The 23,735-nt window shown below is 38.8% G+C and overlaps 1 protein-coding gene across 1 annotated transcript in view; it reads right to left on the bottom strand.

Moving 5' to 3' along the window:
• Nucleotides 1-23,735, bottom strand: part of SLC24A4 (solute carrier family 24 member 4) — a gene marked incomplete at both ends in the record, with an annotated part of 118,048 nt that overhangs the window by 17,255 nt on the left and 77,058 nt on the right. The window contains 8 exons of the mRNA XM_083379491.1: nt 2,753-2,895; nt 4,404-4,457; nt 5,275-5,300; nt 6,984-7,058; nt 12,434-12,537; nt 16,295-16,379; nt 16,708-16,782; nt 17,666-17,742. Coding sequence (XP_083235617.1) covers nt 2,753-2,895; nt 4,404-4,457; nt 5,275-5,300; nt 6,984-7,058; nt 12,434-12,537; nt 16,295-16,379; nt 16,708-16,782; nt 17,666-17,742 — 639 coding nt within the window. The remainder of the gene's footprint in view (nt 1-2,752; nt 2,896-4,403; nt 4,458-5,274; nt 5,301-6,983; nt 7,059-12,433; nt 12,538-16,294; nt 16,380-16,707; nt 16,783-17,665; nt 17,743-23,735) is intronic.

The raw sequence follows: 23,735 nt of genomic DNA on the forward strand, positions 1-23,735 counted from the left end.
ATTTGACTGCTCACTGGAAGCATTAATAATGAAACTAAAACTTAAATATTTTGGAGCTGCAAGGCAAAAGCAATAATCATTGGAATAGACCTTGATTCTGGAAATGAAAATGACCCCAACAGAAGATAAAGTAGAAACTATTACTGATAACAGAAGCATGAACTTACAAGCATCAGAGAAGCAGTTCTAACAGACAATCCCAGCTTAATGATGTCCACCTGATCATGAAGAGTAGGAAATGTCTGAATGACTGAACAATAACAGGAAAACTGTCTTTCAAGGAGGAAACATGTGCTAAGCAATAGATACTGGAAGACAAAGAAAGCTTAAATAATTCTATAATCTATATTCAGAACACAAAACAAAATCACATTGGTCATCAGCAAATCTATAAGGTGAAAGCCCATTTGCACTGCATTTAGTCTTGCATTACTGATCCACAGTAAATTTGTTGACTCATAAAAAATGAGTTTGGAATTCTGAGTGTGAATTTGGGTAGAAACTTTCTAAAGTACTGTTGGAGATTCTCCTATCCTTTAACCACAGCCCTAATGCTTGTTTAGTGGGAGGAGGCAAGAGAGAACAAAAATATTCATCTCTATAGATGACTTGTTATAGGCACTTATAAGCTAACACAAAGGTTTTTGAGCATTTAAACCCGCTTTCTTTAATTTGATGCCCTTTAAATTCCATAATTCCAAGTCAGCATGAATCCAGAATTATGGGACCCAAATTAGTTGAAGTCTAACTGATCTGGAGTGAACTAGATCTGGGCATTAAGTTAGATATATCTAGTACAGAATGTGTGGCATGTAAGAATTATTGTAGGAGTAAATACTACAAAATATAGTGGATAAACATTTTACAGATATGGCTCAGTAGAGAATAATTAATAGAATAGGAGCCATACTCAACCATACTCAGCTGTTTGCTAAATCTTAAACGAAAACTTCTCACAGAGAGCTTGCATATTGCAAAGTGGTTTACTGATAAAACCCTTAATGGACTTCAGCCTCCTGTAGAGCTCCAATATTTCACCACTGTGCAGAAAATAGTTCCAACAGCTGAGCTTTTCTCATTTCCATCTATCTAGAGCTGCCTGCTAAAATACCCCCTCCAGTTTTCCTTTTTCTTCTGGCCATTCTGATCTTTTTTGGAATGAACTGCAACTGAAAAAACTTGGGGTCATGAAAAAAAGTAATGAAATATTTGTTGAAATATTTGTTGTTTGTTAGGTTAAGGTACCACTTTTTTGTTTTTGCTCCAACAACAACAACCCAAGAAGCTAGTCCTCTGGTATGTGGACACATACTTGAGGCATTGCATCTTGATTCAATACAAGTCTGCCTATGTATTTCATCACTGTGAGTTTCAATGGACAGGGCCATAGCATATAAACAATTTTCACAATAAAAACAGATGCACTGTGCTGTTATTCTAAAAGCACAAAACCTTAGTTGCAAAAATACAAGCCTTCTCTCTTGCATAGAAGACTTGTCTGAAATTGGATTTTCCACTGGCAGTGTATATAAGAACCTTGTACCAGAAGCTTCTTTAAAAATGGTTTGTTCCTTGTACCTCCTGAAAGCAATAAACTTACAAACTTCAAGATAGCAGTCTGAAAACCTTCCTTTTTATCTGTACCCTCAAGTAATAGAATTCCTGCTATCAGAAAGTGGAATGTAGTTGGCAGAGAGCAAGTGCCCTTTTGGAGGGAATAATCAGCCTCTGAACTCAGACAATGGACAAGATTAGGATGAGATACGAGCTTTGTTGACTCCGGAGAGATAGTAACAAATATCCTAAGCATCCTTGCTGGAAACAACCCTAAGAGCTAGATTTAGAAGTCTGGTTCGACTGATGGTCGATTTTACAAAGTAAAACACCAGTCTAAAAAGCTATAGAACAGACTTCAGCACTGCAGTTTATTAATCCATGGTGTATTTCACTTAACAGAAATAAGGCCATCTCTCAGCTCTTGAATGGCACAAGATACAAGAAGTGTGTCTATTCTTCATGAACATAAAAACCTTCATTTTGGCTACAGGTATGCAATGCCTTTTCAAGATATTATAATGCACTCTATGGATAACGAAGCATTTGTTGTTCAGTGGCTAGAATATTTCCCCATGCAGGGAAAGCAACAAAGCAAGACAAATGCATAGTGATAAAAAGTAAAAATGGATCCTTTTTTTAGTATTTTTTACTGCTTGCAAATCTCATGACACTTATATATATTCTGCATCCAGGTTTCTCGGCCATATTTTGAGGTGGCAGTTTCATTCATTCATTGGAAATAACGGGATGCTAATTACCAATTCTATTTTTTCACTCAGCATGATTATGATGATCCTGAAGATCCTCATTCTAACATTAACTCTCTCACCTTCTTAGAATCTCCTGCAAAATCCTGAGCGTTGCTAAAGGATTCTTTTGAATAATCTGATCTGAAGACTCATCTCAAGAAGAGTACCACACAGACATGATGGGCCTTATTACTGCTCTATATTAATTAAATACACGGCCCAGAATATTATTATTATTATTATTAATTTTATTTATATATGTAATTACAGAGTATTACAGAGAAGGATGAGTGACCCTGGATTGCTTGGGTTTGTCCAGCCCATTTATTAAACATAAATACATTTATTTTAAGATGGTGGAAATCTGCCATCAGAGTCTGAATCACTAATAGTGAATAGCATCGTTTCCAAGATCTTCTGCTCAGCTCATGTCTGCTTAGCCTTACCTTTCCATAGCAATGGTATGGATGGATCATCACGGCTAATGTCATAATATTTATTACCATCTTCCAGTTCACTGTTCACAGTGTTGCCATTACCAACATTCATACTTTTGATAGTAAAGAAATTCTGCATCTTCATATTGAATCTAGAAGTATAAAGAGAAAAATGTTAAGGTTTCAAAGAACAACTCATAGCTCTGGCTCTCTTCTGTTCTGTTTCGGGGGCTCACAACCACTGGGAGCAAGTTGGATTGTGATGCATCAGTTTATCAAGTGTCATCTAATTTGAGCATAACTGGCTGATGATTACATTATAATTAGGCCCCTCATGATCTGGCCAAAATTAAGCACTGTTAGATCCCACTAGCTTCAATGCCTATTAAAGTGTTATTTACTTCTCTCCCACTAAAAGCAAATGTGCTTACATTTTCATTTGGATCATATAAGAAATGAGAATATTACAGAGATCTATGAGCCAGGCAACGGGGCTATCAGTAACTGAAATGCTGCAACATGTTCCCAATAAGGAACATCAATGAGGGAAGCTGGATTGGCTTAATGACTGTACGATTCATGTAATGTGGTGTTTTAATGACCATGATGAAAAAGGTCACAAAATAGGGCTTGACTCATTTAAAAATTGCCTTGCTTAGCAACGGAAGTTCTGATCTCAATTGTGGTCATAAGTCAAGGACTACCTGTACTGTATTTTCAAAATCCATCTTGCTGAGGGATATGTGGAAGAGAGAGGCCAGATTCATGAGTGCTTCAGAAGAGGGGAATTATCCGTGAACGCAACATAACTTTACAGCATTACCTCTAACTCTGATTGCATGATCCAGTGGCTGTGTATCACAGCACACCAGGTTTTTAAACTATGTGTTAGTCCCCTCTGAAATGTTTTCTAATTTGGAAACAATGATTTATGACACTGCTGTAAAATAATTACCGGTATGTTGATTATTATTTCTCTAGCATTGCAAAAAGAAATATAAAAGAAAAGCCTTTATTTCTTGCAAGGGTAGCTGATTAATAGCCAATATAAAAACTAATTCAAATTCTCCAAAGCCAAATCCATAAATGCAAGCATGCTTCATTTTGAATTAGAGCTTTTCTTTGTGCAATCCGCCCCCCTCAATTACTTACCTTGGCTGCTTACAATGCTCTTTCAAATGAGCTATTTTGAATATGAAGAAATAAGCAGAATATTTCTGATATACAGCCGCTTCCTTAGTTTCCTTGGAAAACTACTTCTCTTGGATGCATTCCATATTCTTTGCTCTTATAATGCAACATTGGACTTCAATACCCATTACCTCAACCTCTACTGCCAAGGGCTGTGCTGGCTAGTGATAATGGAAGTGGCTTCCAACATATTGGAGGGCATTAGACAGTGAAAGGCTATCATAAACACCAAATATTCTTGTTTATCTTCAATTTCAATAGCCCAAATGTAGGTCCCATAAGAATGAGATTCAAGTTATTGCAGACAATATACATTTAAGCAGAAAATCCACTACTACTTGGGGAAATTAACAGCAATAAAGCAAGGAAAGTGAGCTATTCTTAGTAATCTACCAAAGCACATTGCAAGCTCATACGCCTATTTAGCCACACATATTTAAAGCGCAGAGAAGAAGTTAAGGGTACTTACTTCATGATAAGTATATAGAACGAATACATAATGATGAGTATAAGGCTTTCCCACCTCAAATAAATAAAAGGAAGGAAATTAGTAGTATAGCTAGTGCCATTTGGGGTAGTGATACATATTTTCTGTGGAATATATCATGTACACTGTTTCCCACTTCTAGCACTTCATATATTAAACCAAAGAAGTTATGTCTGCCTGCTCTTTGTACCTCTTATTACTCACTCCTTCCTGCAGCCAGTTTCAATTTGTTTTTCTCTCAATGCTTCATAGTGTTCTTAAAACCAATCAGTTGCTACCTTCTACCTGTGCAGTGGGTCTCCCCAGCTCCCGCCACATCTATTTCTAATCAAAAATATTGCCAAGGCAGAACAAGCTCTTACACCTAAAAAAACCCTAAGAGAGAGCTATCTTTCCTTAGCTGGGAAATTGGCTGAGAGTCCCCAAAAATTCTCCCCCAAAATAAATCAATTGAAATAAAGATTTGCTAACAACATAAAAGCCCCGACATTTTAGAAGGACTCTAGATTCCTTGAAAACTCTGCTGATAGTTTTCCGATCAATGATGAGTGGAGCAAAGCAAAGTGTGCCAGGAAACCATTAGAAATAGCTATGAAACCTCAGGATCCAAAAACCTCTTGCCTTACTAACACATCAATAAAACTGGTCCACAACTATCTGTCTCCACCTGTAACAGAAAGAAAAGAACAGCTCCCCATTTTTCTATCCTGATTACAGAAAGAATCCAAGTTGGAGGATGTGCTGGAGGTTTTACAAAAAATAATCCCCTTTAACCCCAAGAGTAGATTTGCTCTGCATGTCCAGGTTTACTTCTCTTAATCAAACAAGGTAAGAAATGAGAAGAACCACTTACCATACAATTTTCTCATCATATATAAACTTAAAAAAAAGAGTGAAAAAGAAAGGAAAATTGAATAATTATGTAATTCAAGTGAAAAGAACTTTGGCTAAATTATAGAGCACAGTGGCATGCATATATATAATGCTGGGTATAGAATGGTCTCCAGGCAGAATCATTCTAGGACTTTTATTCTCAGTTACTGTTGATTTTTGGTCCTGAATCATTTTTTTTAGTAACGAAGGCCACCTTTGGTGCCATATCAACACTAGTGCTTGATGATGTACATGTAGCATTTTTGAGGTAGGGCAAGCTTGGCAAATCTGGGAACTTCCTGATATATTAAGATTACTACTCCAAGACTTTCAAGTGAGGAGAATTGGAGGTCAAGTTGGGAAGTTGACAGTGATTACATTATATGGTGGACAGAGCTGCAAAGTCCAGGTTAAGAGGCTGTGAATTAGAAAGCACTTAAGATGCATGAAGCACTGGATCTTCCTGTGAATAGAAGATTTCCTTAAAATAAAAAGCAGTATGTCGTTCTTGCATTTCTAACTTTGCAGGAAAAACACCTCATTGGCTCACTGATCCAAAATTCAGTACAATATGTACTAAGAAAAAAAATAGGTAAATGGTTTAATTTGGACCACAGGGAAGGTGTTATTTCTGCATCACATTTGGCTGCCAGCTGTCAAGATCTGGAAGCTTCAGAGGCAAATAGGTGACTCATTTGGGGAGAACTAATGGATTTTTATCATGAACAAAGCCAGCCCGCCCCAGAATAATGAAAAGCAATAGTTCATAAAGCTAAAAGCAACCTTTAGCATCCCTGGACATCTCTCAAAGTTCATGGTTGATGTCTTTCACGGGTCACATGGTGGCAAGATTAAGCAGCCATTTAAATTTCCTAGTAATTTCCTAACACAGGATTACGGTATATTGCAGCTTAGGAAATGATAGCAAAGTCTCTTCTAATATTGCTCCTGGTTGTTTGTCATTGCTGCCAAACGAGACCATCAGGACCTCAGGCTGAATGGGAATTTGCCAGAGCTGCTTTTGCAAAAATTCATCTTAACTTTGCATTGCCTTTGATAAGCTACATGAAAGAATGCAGAAGATACGTTGCTCCTGCTACATCTGCTAATGGCCAGATTTATTTCTTTAAGAGATTTACATAGGCATCCATCCAGTGGTGGGATTCAAATATGTGAACAACCAGTTCTCTGTGCGGATGCCACTTCTGGAAGTCCATTCTGGGCTGGGCAACCAAAAAATTAGCTACCGGTTCTGCCGAAGTGGTATGAACCAGCTGTATCCCACCACTACTTCCATCTCAAGTAAATTATCCTGGACAGTTACAACATTAAAATAACAAAAACATTTAAAAACATAAAACCAAGAGCAGTTGTAAACAATAAGATGATGGTTGTGTGTTTGGATGCATATCTTAATTCTCAGCTAGTGTGGTCATTCTGGGAAGTTGCCTTCTCACCTGTTCTAAAAGGTACCAAGACTAAAGCACACATCTAATATCTTATTTATCTATTTATTTACTTATTTACTTAAAACATTTAACCAACTTCTAACCAACTCTGGGTGGCTCCCAAAATCCTTTGTGTGGGATATTTTATTGGGAAAATCCTCCATAAGGAGGCCTATTGAGAACCAAAATCTCAAGCTCAGGTATGTTCAGGAACATGGTGAAGAAAACTCACAAAACTTACCACAATAAGCACTACTACAGACAAAGTGTAGTAGACAGAATCCCTGCACACAGACCACCAGGTGAGACGGACCACCTAGAAAAAGGATACAATTATTCCATATAGCAACCTCTACATCAGCAATGCTTGGATGTTAGATTTTGCCACAGATTCTGAAGCCTGGGAGCAAACTGGTAAAATAAGGTTCGTACATGCATTCATATCCCATTACAATCTTATCACTTACTGGTTAGCATTGCTATTCATTAAAAGGTATCCATTTAAGAAAGAACATTTATGTCTTTAAAAACAAATTCTGAACTTCTGTTTTTTTCTACACAATCTTGTACTATCTTAATTTCTACAGTTTTACGTTATAAAAAAATATCATGCAGTGAAGTCATATGAAACTTCCTGATAGGGTTGGCAGGCACACTCTGAATCCTATCAACAAAACAGGGCTATTTCATGGGATGCAGGAAGAGTGTCTTATTTGTCACCATGGCTGCCCATTAGAACAGCATCCTCCCTTTAGGATGGACCTTGAAAATCTGTTTCTGTCCTCATGCATTGGGCAGGATGCAAGATGAACCTATATAATAAAGCGTATTTTGTGTTTATTTGCCCTCAGTGCAATGGATGTGCTGCAGTTTTAGAATTTTGTTCAATTTCTTTAAATGGTTTTTAAAAATTATTATTATTCTTTGTAAACCACCCAGAGACGTTTGACAAGCAGGCAGCCTACAAATCAAATAAATAAGTTAATCAATCAGAGAAATGAAAATGTAAATACTCCACTCAATGAGAAATTAGTGTGTCAGTCTATGTTAGAAAAACAAAACATTCTTATGGCATCTTAAAGAATGAGATATTTGTTGTAGTGTAGGATTTGTGGTTTGTAGCCCATATATGTAAATAGAAAGTTCATGCCATTCTAAGTTATGAATATATAGAGATAATTATGCTTATGTGTGGGAATGGGTATTAAACCCTGATGCTCTGTATTATCATTCAACAGTTAATAACATATTTAATTACAATAACAGTTAACAGGATGTTTTCCTAGCTTGATACTCAGATAACCTCTCAAGCATCTGATTAAGTGGACTATACACTATCCCAAAGTATCACATAATAAATTTGTTAGACTTTAAAGTGACACAAAACCTTTATTTGTTCATACTATTCCCAAAAATATTAGAACAGCTTTTAGAGTTTACACAATATTTGTACTTCCTAAAACCTGGGATCAATCACACATACATCCTGTTTTATCTTCTTAGGATGGGGGCTGGAAATCAAATACCATGTTATATTATTATACTATTTGAGCAATAGAGTGAAAGAATGCAATTCAAAGGAGTGGCATATTATTTATTTGGCAGGCAGGCAGGTATAATTTGTTAATACTCTAGTGATGGGAGTAATAATATAGAGTATCAAAAAAATAGAGTATCAGAAAGGTGATTGCAACAGGAACAAGAATATTATATCACAAATACTGTTTGGACTATCTTGACTTACTGTAATGATTTATGCCTGAATTCGCTTAACGCAATGTGTGAGCCATAATGATTGCTTATGGTTTAGCATAATATACAAAGCCAGTCATCTGTGGCATGCTCAATAAACCACAATTAATCATAGTTTAGAATAACATGCAAAACATAACTTCTGGGGTGAAGGATCAAATAAATAGCTAAACTTATATAATAAACCTTAGCTTACAGAAGAGATTCCTTTAGGATTATTATCAATTCAAAAGCTCCACCAGACAAATACATATTTACAGAACAAGCAATATTCCAAAGACATCAGAAAATAGTGATCATTCAAAACCTTTTCCCATCACAAAAATACAGTTACACAGATCCAGAAAACAGCAAATTTAGACCTTTTAAACAGGAAAGGAATTGCTCCAAACTGATGTAAGAAAAGTTCCTAACAAGATCTTCATTCCAATGAATCAAAGGAATTGCATAATTATGTGTCATGTTGCTTAAAAAATACACTTGTTACTTAGGTAACAGTTACTCAATTTTCAATGGGATCACAGTGAGCAAACAGAAACTACTTTACTTAAAGTCTTCCACTTAAAAGTCCATTGCCTGAAAGAACAAAGCTTGAAAGAACTAACAATGCAGTAAACCACTTTACAAATCCCATTTAGAAACAGGAAATTAAGAAAAATCAATGATTGTAGTGATTTTTCATATGGAAGTAAAGTAATAAATGAAGCAGACACAATCCTGCTAAAGAGAAACACTTTAATAAATTCTAGTAAGAATAATTTCAATCAATCTGTGTATTATTAAAAAAAACAGTACAAAGACTAGATCGGGTAGTAGTCAAACACAATCAAAATGCATATAAATCTATAGAAATGTCAACAACAGAATAAATAACAAATTTATAAATAAAAGAATAAATAGCTAGTTACCAAACCTTTGTTAAAATAATTTCTCTGTTTAACAATCACTTGAGTGAAGCTTGCCAGCTTCTAGTGAGAATAAAGATAGAATTAATTTTTTTTTAATCCCATTTATATCCCGCCCTTCTCCGAAGACTCAGGGCAGCTTACAATCTAAGCACAAATTAAATGTGCTTAGCAATAGCCTTCATTCTATGTATATGCCTGCTTATTAGGGCTTTTGCCCCCCCCCCCAAGCGGCATTATTACAAAGTCAGCTTATTGCCCCCAACAATCTGGGTCCTCATTTTACCTACCTCGGAGGGATGGAAGGCTGAGTCAACCTTGAATATATTTATCTATATATATAAATATATATATTTATCTATACCTCTTATCAAATAAAGGCAGTAAAACTTTGGCCAATTTAGTCCTGTTTAAATTTAGTCCTGTTTAAACATTTAAATTTTCCATGAAGAAAAAAAAAAGTTATTTGGAACATGACTTCGAGCAAACATGAATTTGCTTTAGATCTACAATGCTCACAAATGTCATGTGGGCAGAGCAAAGAACATTTATTTATTTATTTACTTGCATGCTTGTTTACTTACTTACTAGGGTTTATGTGGCACTCTAATCCGCGGCGCCTCAGAGAGGCTTACAAAACACTCTCCAGTTGGAGGATTAAAAACGGTACATCAAAATAGCAAACAGAAAAAGATGAAGTAACAGATTACAATGCAATAAACTGTGTGCAAAAGGAATAAGCACACCATACCAAAGGGGACTCCCTTCCTACTGTAGTTCCCATCCCAAGCTTTTAGGAATAGCCAGATCTTAAGAAGGAGTTTTCAGAACACAGTATTAAAAAGGAAGAACCTGGGGAGTGGAGATGAAAGGGCTCATCTGGGAACTGTGCGTTTGTGTGAAAGCCTCATTGCCAAGGCTGCTACCTGTTCCTTCAGCAGGAATGAGAGTCCAGAAGGGCCCACAGATTACCAGCCAATTTTGACTGGTATAATACAATCCTATCCCGAACCAAAGAACCACTTTCCTGGGATTAAACTTTAGGCTGTTTTGCAGTTGTTCTTTCATCCTTCCATAAGAAGTATAATTCAGGTCATTTTAAAGAGGGTTGATAAATGACAATCTGAGGATGCAGTAATGGCCTTTGGTCATTTTTATCACTACAGCGTAGGCTCAGTTCTCAGCTGTTACCCATGACTGACCACAGTTTTTCCCCCCCTCTTATTTCAAGCAAGTGGAATACTATTCTAGATGTTCCTTTGGCCACTTTATTTCCCATAGCACCACTGGCAAGCTAGATTCCCTGCAATCTGTGGGGTGGGAGAGGATGCTTGTGTACACTCCTGTCTAAGGTTGCTATCATCCCTGTATTCCACTTGGCAACTAAGGCCTCAGGAAATTCCCTAAAGTTCTCTGGAAATTATAGGGGAAGTGACAAGTTAATAGTTCCATTCTTCCTCAAAACTGATGACCCCAAACAACAATCAAACAGTGATCTGACCATAACAAAAGACAGACATTAACCACCAGATCGTGTTGTATCTGCTCCAAGACAAGAACTAGAGCTGAAGTATGGTCTCCCACATGGGTTAGGCCACAATGATTTAGGTTAGTAGGGTGGCCATGAATGCCCAGACCTTTCAGGGAGGGTAAGGAGGGTCAGAATCATAAACCTATATATAGAAATGTTCTAGTTCATTTGCACTCTACTTCATGTGTTGAACAGCTGTTTGCTAGGAAGGAGAAAACAAGTTTTACCCATTTTTTTAAAAAAATCAAGAGCAGGCATTATTTCATGCTGATTAGGAATTCTGAGGGTTTAGGCCGAACACATCTGCAGGACACCTGGTCAGGAAAGTTTCTCTAACTCTCATCTCTATGAAAAGAGAAGGACAATCTACATGCATGATGTTAAAATAGGCCATTTCCTTTCGCATGGATGTTTTAAAAACATCAATAGCTTGCTAGAACCATGATTATTTATTTCATTTGTATCCCAGTGACTTATTAGCCGTTAATGCCATTCAAGATCAGAACAATCACTTGCAGAAAATATTTTAAAAATTCTCCTTCCTCAGTTCAATTGCTGTTTGGCACGGGAGGGTGGGAGATTATGATCAGAACTATGGTTGAATAGGAAAAAGTCCCTAATTGTTTTTCAATAGAGAGGAAAGAAATTTTCTTTATTCATTTGTTGTACTCTAATGCCAGTGTAAACTGTAAGGATTTCCGCAGTTTACATTAGACGTTAAAAATAGATATTTTAAAAGTATAATATTTCCTAAAGCATGGTAAAATAATTGCCAATAGTAAAAACATAGTGATTCATCTGGTAAAATTTCTGTAGCTGATTTCTTTTATATAAATATGCTTTCTTTCTTTTTATCATCATTATTAAATTAATGCCATTATGTTTATTTCTGTTTATTTCTGTATATGTAGGGGTGTGGATCTATACATATGTTGTATATCGAATGTTTAGGTGTGTGTCATGTATGTGTTTCACTTTGAGAGCAGGCAACTAAATTTCATTTTGGATGGGTGCCGTTGTGCCCACAGTAAAAAAAAAATGACAATAAAGGTTATCTTATATTGTTCAATAAAGTGCACATGTATACACACAATCCCAATTGTCACAGTTCTCTAAAAGTCATTGAGCTTACTACTCTTCAGCGTTAGGTTTGTTTAACGTGCAGTAGTTAAAACAGTGGAATTGTGCAAAGAAGTGAATTGCTTTGATGTGGATTCCAGCCAACCATGATGTTTGGCTGCATTCTGTTGGATGAAGAAAAATAGATTTTTCTCAGAATAACATTTATGTTAACACATGTCATGATTTATCTATATATACTATAAAACTATTTCAAGTTGATTCATTTGTGTAAGAACTAAGCCTGAAATAGAATCTATGAAGGTTCACAATATCATATATACAGAAGTATTTTCTATATATTTCTATTCAAGTCTTTTCTTTTCTATATACTGTAGTCTCTTCTATAATAGAAAAATGAATGAATGAATAGACTCTACTAACCTGCCCAGCAAATATTCCACAGACACCAATAATGCAGAGGATATTGAAAACAGCAGAACCAACAATGGTTCCAACTCCTACATCACCATGAGTGATAAACACACCTGGTTGAATAGACAAAAAGAGAAAGAGTAGTGAGAGCTATAGCTTTCACTGGGATTATAAGAATTAGGAAATTTATTACATGTCTCATGTCCAACATGGCAATAATTGCAGTCAATTCTGTAAGAAAACAGTGACCTCTCCTCCCCAAGGTAGACATTTGTCAAGAATCTTTAATGGGGATACCAGAACTGAACTGGTTGATAAGAGTGGATTTGATGGCCTAAATGGCGTAACTCTATGATTCCCTGAGAAAATAATCTCCTAATCTGAAAAAGTGATGGGAGCATTAGTATACCATGGAAGTGACTGGCAATCTCACAGACCCTCCCAAGAAACCCAGATGTCTATCAGGCCTGCATATGTGGTGTGCTCTTTCCAGCTATTAATTAGAAGGAAAGCTTTTTAAAATTTCACTGAACATGGGAGAAGGGCAACATGACCACTTGGGATCGTACTATCCCCATGACCTCTGGATTGGGTAGATGGAAAGTGTATGAAGCTGCACCTTCCCACAACTTCCTCCCCGTTCCTCTGCCCCAATTATTCTTTGATTCCATTAGCACCAGGGTTAAACTGTTTCTAAGCATAGCTGCTTCACCAGGACAAGGATGAAATAGAGCAATTTTTGTGTATAAAGCATATGCTTGCACGTGAATGTAGTTTGCATGGGTTCATTTGCACTGGAATTGTGTTTGTAACTGATATCTATTAGATAATGAATCCATCAAGATTAAACTAACAGCAGAAAACCTTTCCAGATGGCTTGGTCTTTACTGGTATTTATACTCTAGGTGTAAGGATCTACCTCATCTAGGCCTCCCAAGAAAACAGAACTCTTGAAACAGGCATTGTTCTCAACAGTTCTCAAAAGGAACTTTTATTAGGGGCTAGTGACAGCAGGGAAAACAAGGTGAGGTCTGAGGAAAAACCCACGCAAGCAGTATATTACAAGCAATATTCATTACTCCTCCCTCCAGGGTCCCAGGGTCTGTTTGAATCCCAGCCAATCCACAGGTGGCATATTGTTTTGGTAACTGGCTCAGTTGGTGCACTCTTCAAGGTCTCCCTCGCTTTCATTTCTCTCTGGCTCCAAGTACAAACCATCTCCTAGATCAGGGCTTTTCAACCTTTTCACCCATTGTACCACTTTTAGGATATGGCAACATTCAAGTACCACCAGTTGCCTAGCAAGGTGTCAAAAACGTGATGACCCCCCCAAAAAGGAAAAAAGTGATGAAGTACAGGTAGTCCTCGACTTACAACAGTTCGCTTAGTGACTGTTTGAAGTTACAATTGGATTATCGGCAGGAAGGACAAGGGAGACGCGTCTTCATTAACAGGTTGTTTATTCAGTAGCCCGGACAGACAGAACAGGGAAAAACATGCCTTATATAGGCAGCTGTCAACGGGACAGCAAATCAGCTGGGCGCGTTTTCCCGCCAAGAACAGGGGGCCAATCGGTCAGCTGTTAGGGCAGAATCTCCCCAGAGACAACGCTAGTGCGTTAGCCAGGCAGGGGATCCCGTCAGCTGGTTTTGGCGCGCGGCCGGCGTTTTGACAGCTCGCCGCTGCTACTGCGCATGCGCTAACTTTGACAGCTTGCGGCGGCCGCCGGGGGCTTGCCGCAGTTTTGACAGTTCAAGTGGTAATGCGCATGCGCGCCATTTGACAGCTGTCAAACGGCCGCGTGTGCTTGTAGGCCGTGTGGGCGGTTGCGCATGTGTAGTCCTTTGACAGCTGTCAGTGCGGCCGCGTAAAACGGCCTATGACAGCTGTCATTATGTTTTTGAATATAATGCAACAATGGCACTGGAAAAAGGCACAACCGAGCAAGACACCTGCCTGCCCGCCCAGCGGCGGTCTTCCTCCTGTCCGAAGTTTTCATTGTTGTGAGCATTTCTGTTGAGGATTGGCAGTGGGGGTGGGGTGGGGTGGTGTTTGGTTTTTATTCTCCCCCCCTTCTGCTGGGTGGTTGCAGCAGGTTTTGGTCACTTCACATGACCTGGGACACGATGACCATCATAAATATGAATCAGTTGCCAAGCATCTGAATGTAAATCACAAGACCCTGGAGATGCTGCAACATTCCAGCTGATTGGCACTTCTTCTGGGCTCAAAACGCCAGGATCAGTGCCGAGCTCCAGCTGGAGCCTGGCGCTGATTCTAGCACTTCCGCTGAGCTCTGACAGCCCTGCAGCTCCAGCCATCTCTCGCTCAGGCTTGTGCAGTGCTGCCACTGGTTCAGCTCATTCCCCTCCCCCGCTACCACTTTTCTAGGATGGTCACGTACCACCTGCCAGGTGACAATGTACCACAGGTGGTACCCGTACCACTGGTTGAAAAGCCCTGTCCTAGATAAGGGTGGTACATTCCTTCTCCTGGGGGAAGGGCAAAGTGGCAAGACAGTGCAAAGCATCCCCAAAGCATCCCACCCTCCCAACAAAATGACAGGCCCCAAAGAATGATTACAAAAGCAAGTATACTATAAGGAGAGAAACAATACATTTCTTTGGGGATCTGACACCAGGACAAGCAGGGGAGATGAATGAATATATGAACTATGGAGACTAGATGGGCTGTGCAAGGATCAATCAGAATAGAGCTGGAAGGGACCTTAGAGGTCTTCTAGTCCTATCCCCTGCTCAAGCAAGAGACCCTACACCATTTCAGACAGGTGGCTGTCCAGTCTTTTCTTAAAAACCTCCAGTGATGAAGCACCCACAACTTCTGAAGTTAAGCTGTTCCACTGGTTAATTGTCCTCACTGTTAGGAAGTTTCTATTCACTGTTAGGCAGTTAGGATATCTGCAATACCAGGCAAATGCATGCTTGGCAGAGAGATACACAAGTCTATTATTATAATTATAACATGACAGACAGGGGAAATTATTTATAGGCATAATTACATTAACTGCATTTGATGCTAATTAGACAGATATAAAGTCAAATATAATTATTTATATCACCTCTGCTCCGTGAGCTGCATTGGCTTCCAGTTGTCTTCCGGGTGAGATTCAAGGTGTTGGTAATGACCTACAAAGCCCTACATGGCATGGGTCCGGAATACCATGGGGAGCACCTGCGGCCGGCGTCAACTTCCCTCCGCCCAGTAAGCTCCCACAGAGAGGGCCTCCTCAGGGTGCCACTGGTCAAAGAATGCTGACTGGTGGCCCCCAGGGGGAGGGCGTTCTCTGTGGGCGCGCCGGATTTATGGAACCATCTTCCGGTCGAGCTCCGGATGGCGCCTGACCTCCGCTCCTTCCAGCACGATCTCAAAACCTACCTTTTCGAACAAGCTGGCCTGGCCTGATGGGATGGGGTTGGGTTTTATTAATGTGTTTTAACCTACTTTTAATGTGTTTTAACTTATTCGTGGGCATTTTGTTTAATCATTTTTAATTTTTGTATCTTGTTTTTGATATGTATTGCCCTGTTCACCGCCCTGAGTCCTTTGGGAGAAGGGCGGTATACAAATTTAATAATAAATAAATAAATAAATAAATAAATAAATAAATAAATAAATAAATAAATAAATAAATAAATAAATAAATAAATAAATAAATTTTCCTGATCTCATCCACACCCTGATAAACCATGCCCAGGTATGCTTTAGTGGAAGTGGAAGATTTCTAACAAAACTCAAAATAATTTAGCCCCTGGCCTGGACAGTTATTCTGGAAATCACAGAAAATTAACTGTACAGTAGCCGTTCTTGTGATCTATGGGAAGAATGTGCATATCTTATGCATTTACCTACCTATGACTGATGCAAATAATTCAGGGGTTGAACTTCCAGCAGCCATGAATGTGGCTCCTGCAACATCTTCACTCAGATGTAGTTTCTGGGGAAAAATAAAAAGAAGAATTCATCATTTCACTAGCTGTAGCCCAGCTTAAAAATTTTGTATATCTGATGAAGAAGAGAAAGCAAAGCCAAATATTTTCTTTGAGATTTAAATGTCTAGGGAGATTCTTAATCTTTCTTTGAGATTGAGATTAAGTTGTCTGAGATTTAAACAACTTTCAGAATGGAATTTAACAAATAGGAGCAAGCTATCCATAGGGCCATATGATAACGGAGGACTTATTTTGTCAGCCTGCATCCCTGCAAGGTATCTCTCTTTGCACAGCACAAACTGATTTAGAAGGATGGAAATTATTTTCACATACCTCACAAATTTTTTCTAAAGATGGAACAAAGAAATCATCGCATACAATAGCCAAGGCATAGAACATATACAGAGCCTGTAGAAAATAAACACAGCAGATATATTTGTTAAAGTATTACAAAATAAAGTAGATACAAATAGTATAGGGCAAGAAACTACTTGCACCCTCATACAGTCTTTTGCATCCTATTGCTATCTTAAAACTAGAAAATGTTCCGTCTAGATATTCTTTGGAAGTAGCCCCATCTCCAATGTTAAGTTGCTAAATGAAATGGAAAATTAAGCTGTGTTTTATTATACTGTACTGCTTTTCAAGCCAGAAAGTTTTCTCAAAATTATTATTTTTTTAAAAAGTGAAGGTGAAATGTCCTCTACCATATTCTGGAGTGCATTTAGGCTCACACCTACTGCTTCAGTGACTCCATCCAGCTACCTCATTCTCTGTCGTCCCCTTCTTCTCTTGATATATATATGTATATGTATATGTATAATATGTACAGTATGTGTGTGTGTGTGTGTGTGTATATAATTTGCTAATCTTCAAAACATTTCTATTTCTATCCTATTATTCCTGCAACAACCTTAGGATATTTTGCTTTTCCCTTAAAGAATCTGATATCATCCTGGTTAAGTCTAATCTTTGCCTGAGAAAAATGTACATTCCCCAAGCTTTCTGGAAGAGATGGATATAAATAGGTCCCCCCTCTCCCGTTCATAGTGGAGGCACCATCTAAGGCACTTCCGAGTTGAAAGGGTTAGTTGGTGACATCCTTGGGGGCTCCTTTCAGGCCCTGTCAAGGAGCTGCAGCAAATGACTGGAGGGACATCTCACCACGCAGGAGATCTTGGGTCTCGAGTTGGTAACCTCCAACTCAGTGTCCTAACCACATGAGCCACCGCCCTCAATGTAAATGAGGAGTATATTTTGAACATGCTTCAGATGTCCCAGGAATACTTACACCAAGAATATGAAGCAATATTGCTCCTTGCTTTCTTTCATTGTTTTTGAATAAATCCTGAGGAAATTCATGAATCGCTGAAATAGAAAAAAATATATTAAAACTGTTCAAACACTTTAGCAGTCAGAAAATGTTTGGGATAGCTGTGCATTGCTTCTCTGGAAGATAAATAATGTACCTGAAATGTAAGTAAATCACAAATGCAATTAACTTTACCAAAGGAGATATTATAGCTTCAGTGCAGGAACAAGTTTGGTCTAGTGGTTAAGGCACCAGGCTAGGAACCAGGAGACTGTGAGTTCTAGTTCTGCCTTAGCTATGAAAACCAACTGGGTGACTTTGGGCCAGTCATTCTCCCTCAGCCCAACTCACCTCACAGTGTTATTGTGGGGGAACTAGGAGGTGGCAGATGTGTTGGATATGTTTAACGCCTTGAAATATTTGAAAAAAATAGTAAAGAAGAGATACAAATAAAATAAATAAAAGGTGGGATACTAATTAAAATAAAGAAAAATAATCTTTACACAAAATATTTCGTCCCAATTTGTGGACTAGTAGTAACAACATCTGTTTATTGATCTGTGGGTGTAAATTAAAAGTCAACATTCTCCTACATGTAGCTACGTATGGCAGCAGTTTGAAGCTTCTGACAAAGCCTAGAAATCTGTGATTACTACTGTTCTTGTCCCCTAGAATTCTGAACGGCTGCAAAGAAAAGTTATTGCTCTAAGATTTTGCTTATACTTTATGAGGACATTTTAGTTCGACTGAAGTGAATTACAGACACTGAAAGCTTTAAGCGCAGATTTTTTTACTTACCTCCCAGTGTAGCAGCTATTACTGTGGACTGTCCAAACAGTTTGGCTTCCCCACTATCTCTGCAGGAACTCAACCATTATGGAGCTGTTTTTCAGCAAGATGTGGAAGCCACAGATGTTCCCATTTCTGCTTCATGTCCTGGCTGCAAATCAGGATTGCTCTCCCCCTCCCCCTCCCCCTGGACCACTTTGTGTGGAATTATTCCACTTTTCCTTAACATGTGGTAGACATTTTAGTGCTAATAAACTTGGGGAACTACGGTATCATGAAATTGGGGGTTCTGCATCTTGTAATAAGGCTTTCAAATGCATCTCAAGGAGCATTTATGTTCCTCATTTGATTTATGACAAGACCTGAAGCTTTCTTGATGCATGAACAAGTAGGATGAAGTATGAAGAAGATACATGCTACAGTTCTTTCCTTATCAACATTCCCTAAATTAACTGAAGGTCCATTAGGAGAATGTGGCTATATGCAGATGACAATGGCTATGATTCTTCAAGGATGTAGATTTCATGTACTAACTAAATATCCCTCCATGGTGTCTATGGAGATTCTCAGTCATCCAGGTCATTTTTCTCTCAAAGATGCTTTTTCAAAAGGCAACTGGACTATTTTTTTCCATTGAGGATGATGTTTTGCTTCTCATCCAAGAAGCTTCATCAGGAGCTGTGGTGGTGCAGTGGTTAGAAAGCAGTACTGCAGGCTAATTCTGCTGACTGCCAGCAGTTCAGCAGTTTGATTCTAACTGGCTCAAGGTTGACTCAGCCTTCCATCTTCTGAGGTTGGTAAAATGAGAACCCAGATTGTTGGGGGCAATATGCTGACTCTGTAAACTGCTTAGAGAGGGCTGTAAAGAACTGTGAAGTGGTATATAAGTCTAAGTGCTATTGCTACCAGAACTGATGAAGCTTCTTGGATGAAAAGTGAAACATATTCTTCTTCCTCAAGAGAAAAACATAGCCTAGTTGCCTTTTGAAAAAGCACCTTTGACACATCCATCCAGGGTCTTTTTGTGGGGTGGGGGAGAACCTATAAAGAGCGTATTTGTATACCTGCACATTTGGAAGAAGGGAAGAGGCCTTTCTTTTCAGGGATAGAACTGCAAAAACAAGACTTATCTGTTTTCGTTAACCACCACTTTTAAAACTGCCAACCACTAACCACTGTTTCTAAAAAGTTCAGGCTTAGGCTCCAGGATTTCTGGATTCCTAAACAAAAGGTACTAAATAAAGTCACGCTAATGATGCCAACTACATTAAAGAATTGAATAATTTATAATGTAGTCTGGAGCATTGCTGATAAACCACTCCAACATTCAATAAGGCAATAGGAACAGCACATAAAATATTATTTAAATATAAACGTGATTTTTCCCTATTGCATTTTTTATGCTCATTGGCTAAATGCTAACTCTTCCAAACCCCTAAAAGCAAAGCTATGTTTTTACAAGTCAGTTTATTCAGTACAATTTTTCAACTGCTAACAAACCAAAATATCATCTTCTCTGGAAATATAACAACTGTTCTCTTGTTCTCATATCCAATTTTTATCTGTAAAGAAATCCTTAAAGGCTTGTCATTTCAGTCCCAAATAGCAAAAGTCCATTAAGGGTTATCACAGATAACAACATATCTAGTTTAACTTTGACCTGACTTTATATTCCTTCATTTTACTTTTACAGATCTTGATCTTTGGTCCTTTCAAATAATGTCCTGGAGCTTGATTTTTTTTTCTTGATCCCTTCCCACAAATTTCTTCAAAGTTTTAACAAATCTCTCTTGTAAATCCAATATAGGAATATTATCCAGATCATTCTTTTGGTTTATAACTTGTATATCTTTTTAAATTATCAAGACATCAGCTGGTTTGTTTTGTATGTAACGTCTTTTTCCATGTCATTCTTGTAGCTTGTCATTGTAGGAGATGACCAGGTGGAGCCTAAGGGACGGGTCAAATGCATCATCAGTCTCAAGTCTTTTCCAGCCCACAAGAGATCTAAGTTCAGGCAATTTTGAATTCCATTGACTCTTATCTACTGACAATTTGCCTTGACCATTAGTAGTTCAGATTCTTCTAGAGGGCATAATAAACCTTTATATTCATTTGAACTGCCCAGCCTTCTGATTTTCCCACACTTGACAGTCATTTTTAAATCCACTTTCAGATCAGTTTCAATCTTGTAAGGTAAAACTTGTTCCCCTTCCATAATATCTTGTTAACCATCTAACTATAGAAATAGACACTTTTCAGGGCATTGTTCAAACATATCCTTCAACATATCAATATTAAAATACTTTGCTTCATTCTGTATTCCTATTCAGCATTCTTCTCCTTTAATTGTAATTTTTAGTTCCTTCTAGTTCCCTCTAGTGTCCAATTTTTTAAATCTTATGTTTTCTAAAAAAGAAGTCAGAACAAAACCATTTTTTCCCATGGGATGAATTTTTTTAGTTAATTTTGAAATTTTATTTCAAATTTATCTGGACCCTTAGTCTATCTGTAACTTTCTAAAATCCAAGTTTTAATCACCCTCTTGCTGTTTATTTCAAAACCCTTTTTTAAGTCTTTCAACCTGTATTTAAAACTTCTTTTGCTAAGGATTGAAGAAAACTCACCTAGTGCTGTAAAACCTGAAGATCCAAAGGTTCTTAAAAGCTGAAAAGAAGGTAACGAGCCATTTCCAAAAGTGATTAGAGAAAGAAATATGAGGACCCGATGTCCTTTTAGGCACCCAATATGGTTTCAGCAAAATGGCTGTTCCATCATCTCCCAGAACTTTAAGTCCATTAGAGACTTCGGTCTTCTAGGACAGTTGCAAGGACCAACTGTCTGGAACATTTGTGGGTGATCTCAAGTCCTCTTTTTGTCCAGAGAGGAATTACAAAGAGCCGGTCTACTCACCAGCTCTTCATTCTGCTGTGATTGTAAGCTCTGCTTTTAGCAGCACCATCTTCAGTTTTCCATTTCTTCCCCAGAAATCAGTTGCCTCCTGTTCCACATATGATAGAAGTCAACTTAATTTAGCTATGTATGCTGCCACCAAGTGTAGAAAACTGCAAAATTCAGGGATCTTTAGAATCCCATTGGTGCTCCAACACTGGAAGTTTTTAAGAAGAGATTGGATAACCATTTGTCTCAAATGGTATAGAGTTTTCTTCCAGAGCAGGGGGTCGGACTAGAAGATCTCCAAGGTCCCTTCCAACTCTGTTATTCTGTTATTCATTTAAAATAAAGAAAATAAAGAAAATTCCTAAGCTCCACCATGCTGAAATATGTAGGGATTTAAGTAAACACTTAAAACAAATGGACTCCCTACCCCCAAAATAATCTCTCTTCTGTGAACTTGCTTGAGACCAAAACATCTTAGTCCTTGACCATGACCATTTTTTCTGCTTCAAAGCTACTATACAGATGCTAAGCACACAAATGCTTTGAGCACAGCTGGAAAGTGACTGGAGGAAACTGTAAAACATGTTGAGAAACTGGTGGTGGCACCATAATGTTCAAGAGATGCCATGTATTTTCACAGAATGAATACTTGTTTCCTGAAAAGCTGAGGGGGATAATGTATAAAGAAAGCTGTTGACGTGCAATAATCTTCAGTGGGTGTTGTCAATTTTTCAAACAGCCAGAATTGTTCCACATTACATAAAGCTCATGTTATTCAGGCAAGCAGCTCCTTTAAATCCCTTGCAGCAGACCCTCTACAGTATGTAGTTTCTGTCCCTTGTACCCAGTGCCATTCTTTTCTCGCTATTGTGATGCATTGCCATAATTGCTGCCAGAGGAAAGAGGATCCAACCGCAAAATGCTCTGTGGTCTTTCCAGTCATCAAGAGGCTAGCCCTTCTGAAATCTTGAAATGATACATCATGGAATTAATTTGGTTATAACATTTCTTATTATTGCAGAAGGACGTCTAAGTAACTGATAAGAACTGTATTTATTATGAAGAGTTTCTTAAGAGCTGCAATGTGTCTTCTGTGAATTGGAGCTGCCTTTCCTCTTTACTTTTCTCAGTGTGATTGGTACTGGAGAGCAGATTTTGTTTTGCTCCCATCAAATGTTATTGGAATAATGGCAACTTTTCACCTGTATGAATATTAACAGAGTTCATTCAGGGCCACTACTAAGAAGGAAACTCAATTCTTGCATTTATTTTTTTATTTTTTATTTTAATTCCATTTATATCCCGCCCTTCTCCGAAGACTCAGGGCGGCTTACAAGCTTAGCAGTAGCCTTCATTCTATGTATATGCCTGCTTATTAGGGCTTTCACACACACCCCAAGCGGCATTATTACAAAGTCAGCTTAATTGCCCCCAACAATCTGGGTCCTCATTTTACCTACCTCGGAAGGATGGAAGGCTGAGTCAACCTTGAGCCTGGTGGGATGCGAACCTGCACTAATTGCAGGCAGCTGGTGTTACTTAAGGAGGCATTAGCCCACTGCTCCACCAAGGCATTTAACCTTCCTCCCTTAGCACCCTCCTTTCTTAGCCTCTATGACAGGGGTGTCAAACTCAATTTCACTGAGGGCCGCATCAGCATTGCGGTTGCCCTTGGGGGGCAGCAGGGCAGGACTAAAGCAGGACTTCCCTCAGACCCTCCCCTTCCTTCCTTCCTTCCTTCCTTCCTTCCTTCCTTCCTTCCTTCCTTCCTTCCTTCCTTCCTTCCTTCCTTCCTTCCTAAGAACAGAGTGGTGGGAAAATATTTGAGATGAGGGAGGGAGAAAAACAGGCAAGAAACGCAGCTGGGGAAGTGTCATCCTTTGTGAGGAATGAAGAAATGCATCATCACCTAGACGTGGGCAGCGCATGGCCCTCACCTACTTCACATATCCGGCTTGGTGGGCTCTGGGGGAGGGGATGCCATGAGCAGCACGAAAGTCAACATTACCTGCACAATGCTGCCCAGCCCCCAGCCTGCCCAGTTTTAGCAGGCAACGGGGTGGTCTCCTGACAGTGCTGAGAGGCTGAGCCAGGCAGCATGAATCCAAAGAGAAGGGCGATGCCGGCCAGCCCCCAGCCTGCCCAGTTTCGGCAGGCAGTGGGGCGCTCGTCTCACAGCACCAAGAGGCTGAGCTGGGTGGCACGAATCTGAAGAGAAGCAGAATGCTGCCCAGCCCCTAGCCTGCCCGATGTAGGCAGGGCCATGTGCTGGCCACTTCCAGGGGGTGGTGCATTTCTTCATTCCTCCCAAAGGGTGATACCTCCCCATCGTGCTCCCAGGGGGCAGTGCCAACGTGGC

This window comes from Vipera ursinii, assembly GCF_947247035.1.
Source record: "Vipera ursinii genome assembly, chromosome: 1".
Lineage (NCBI taxonomy): Eukaryota > Metazoa > Chordata > Lepidosauria > Squamata > Viperidae > Vipera > Vipera ursinii.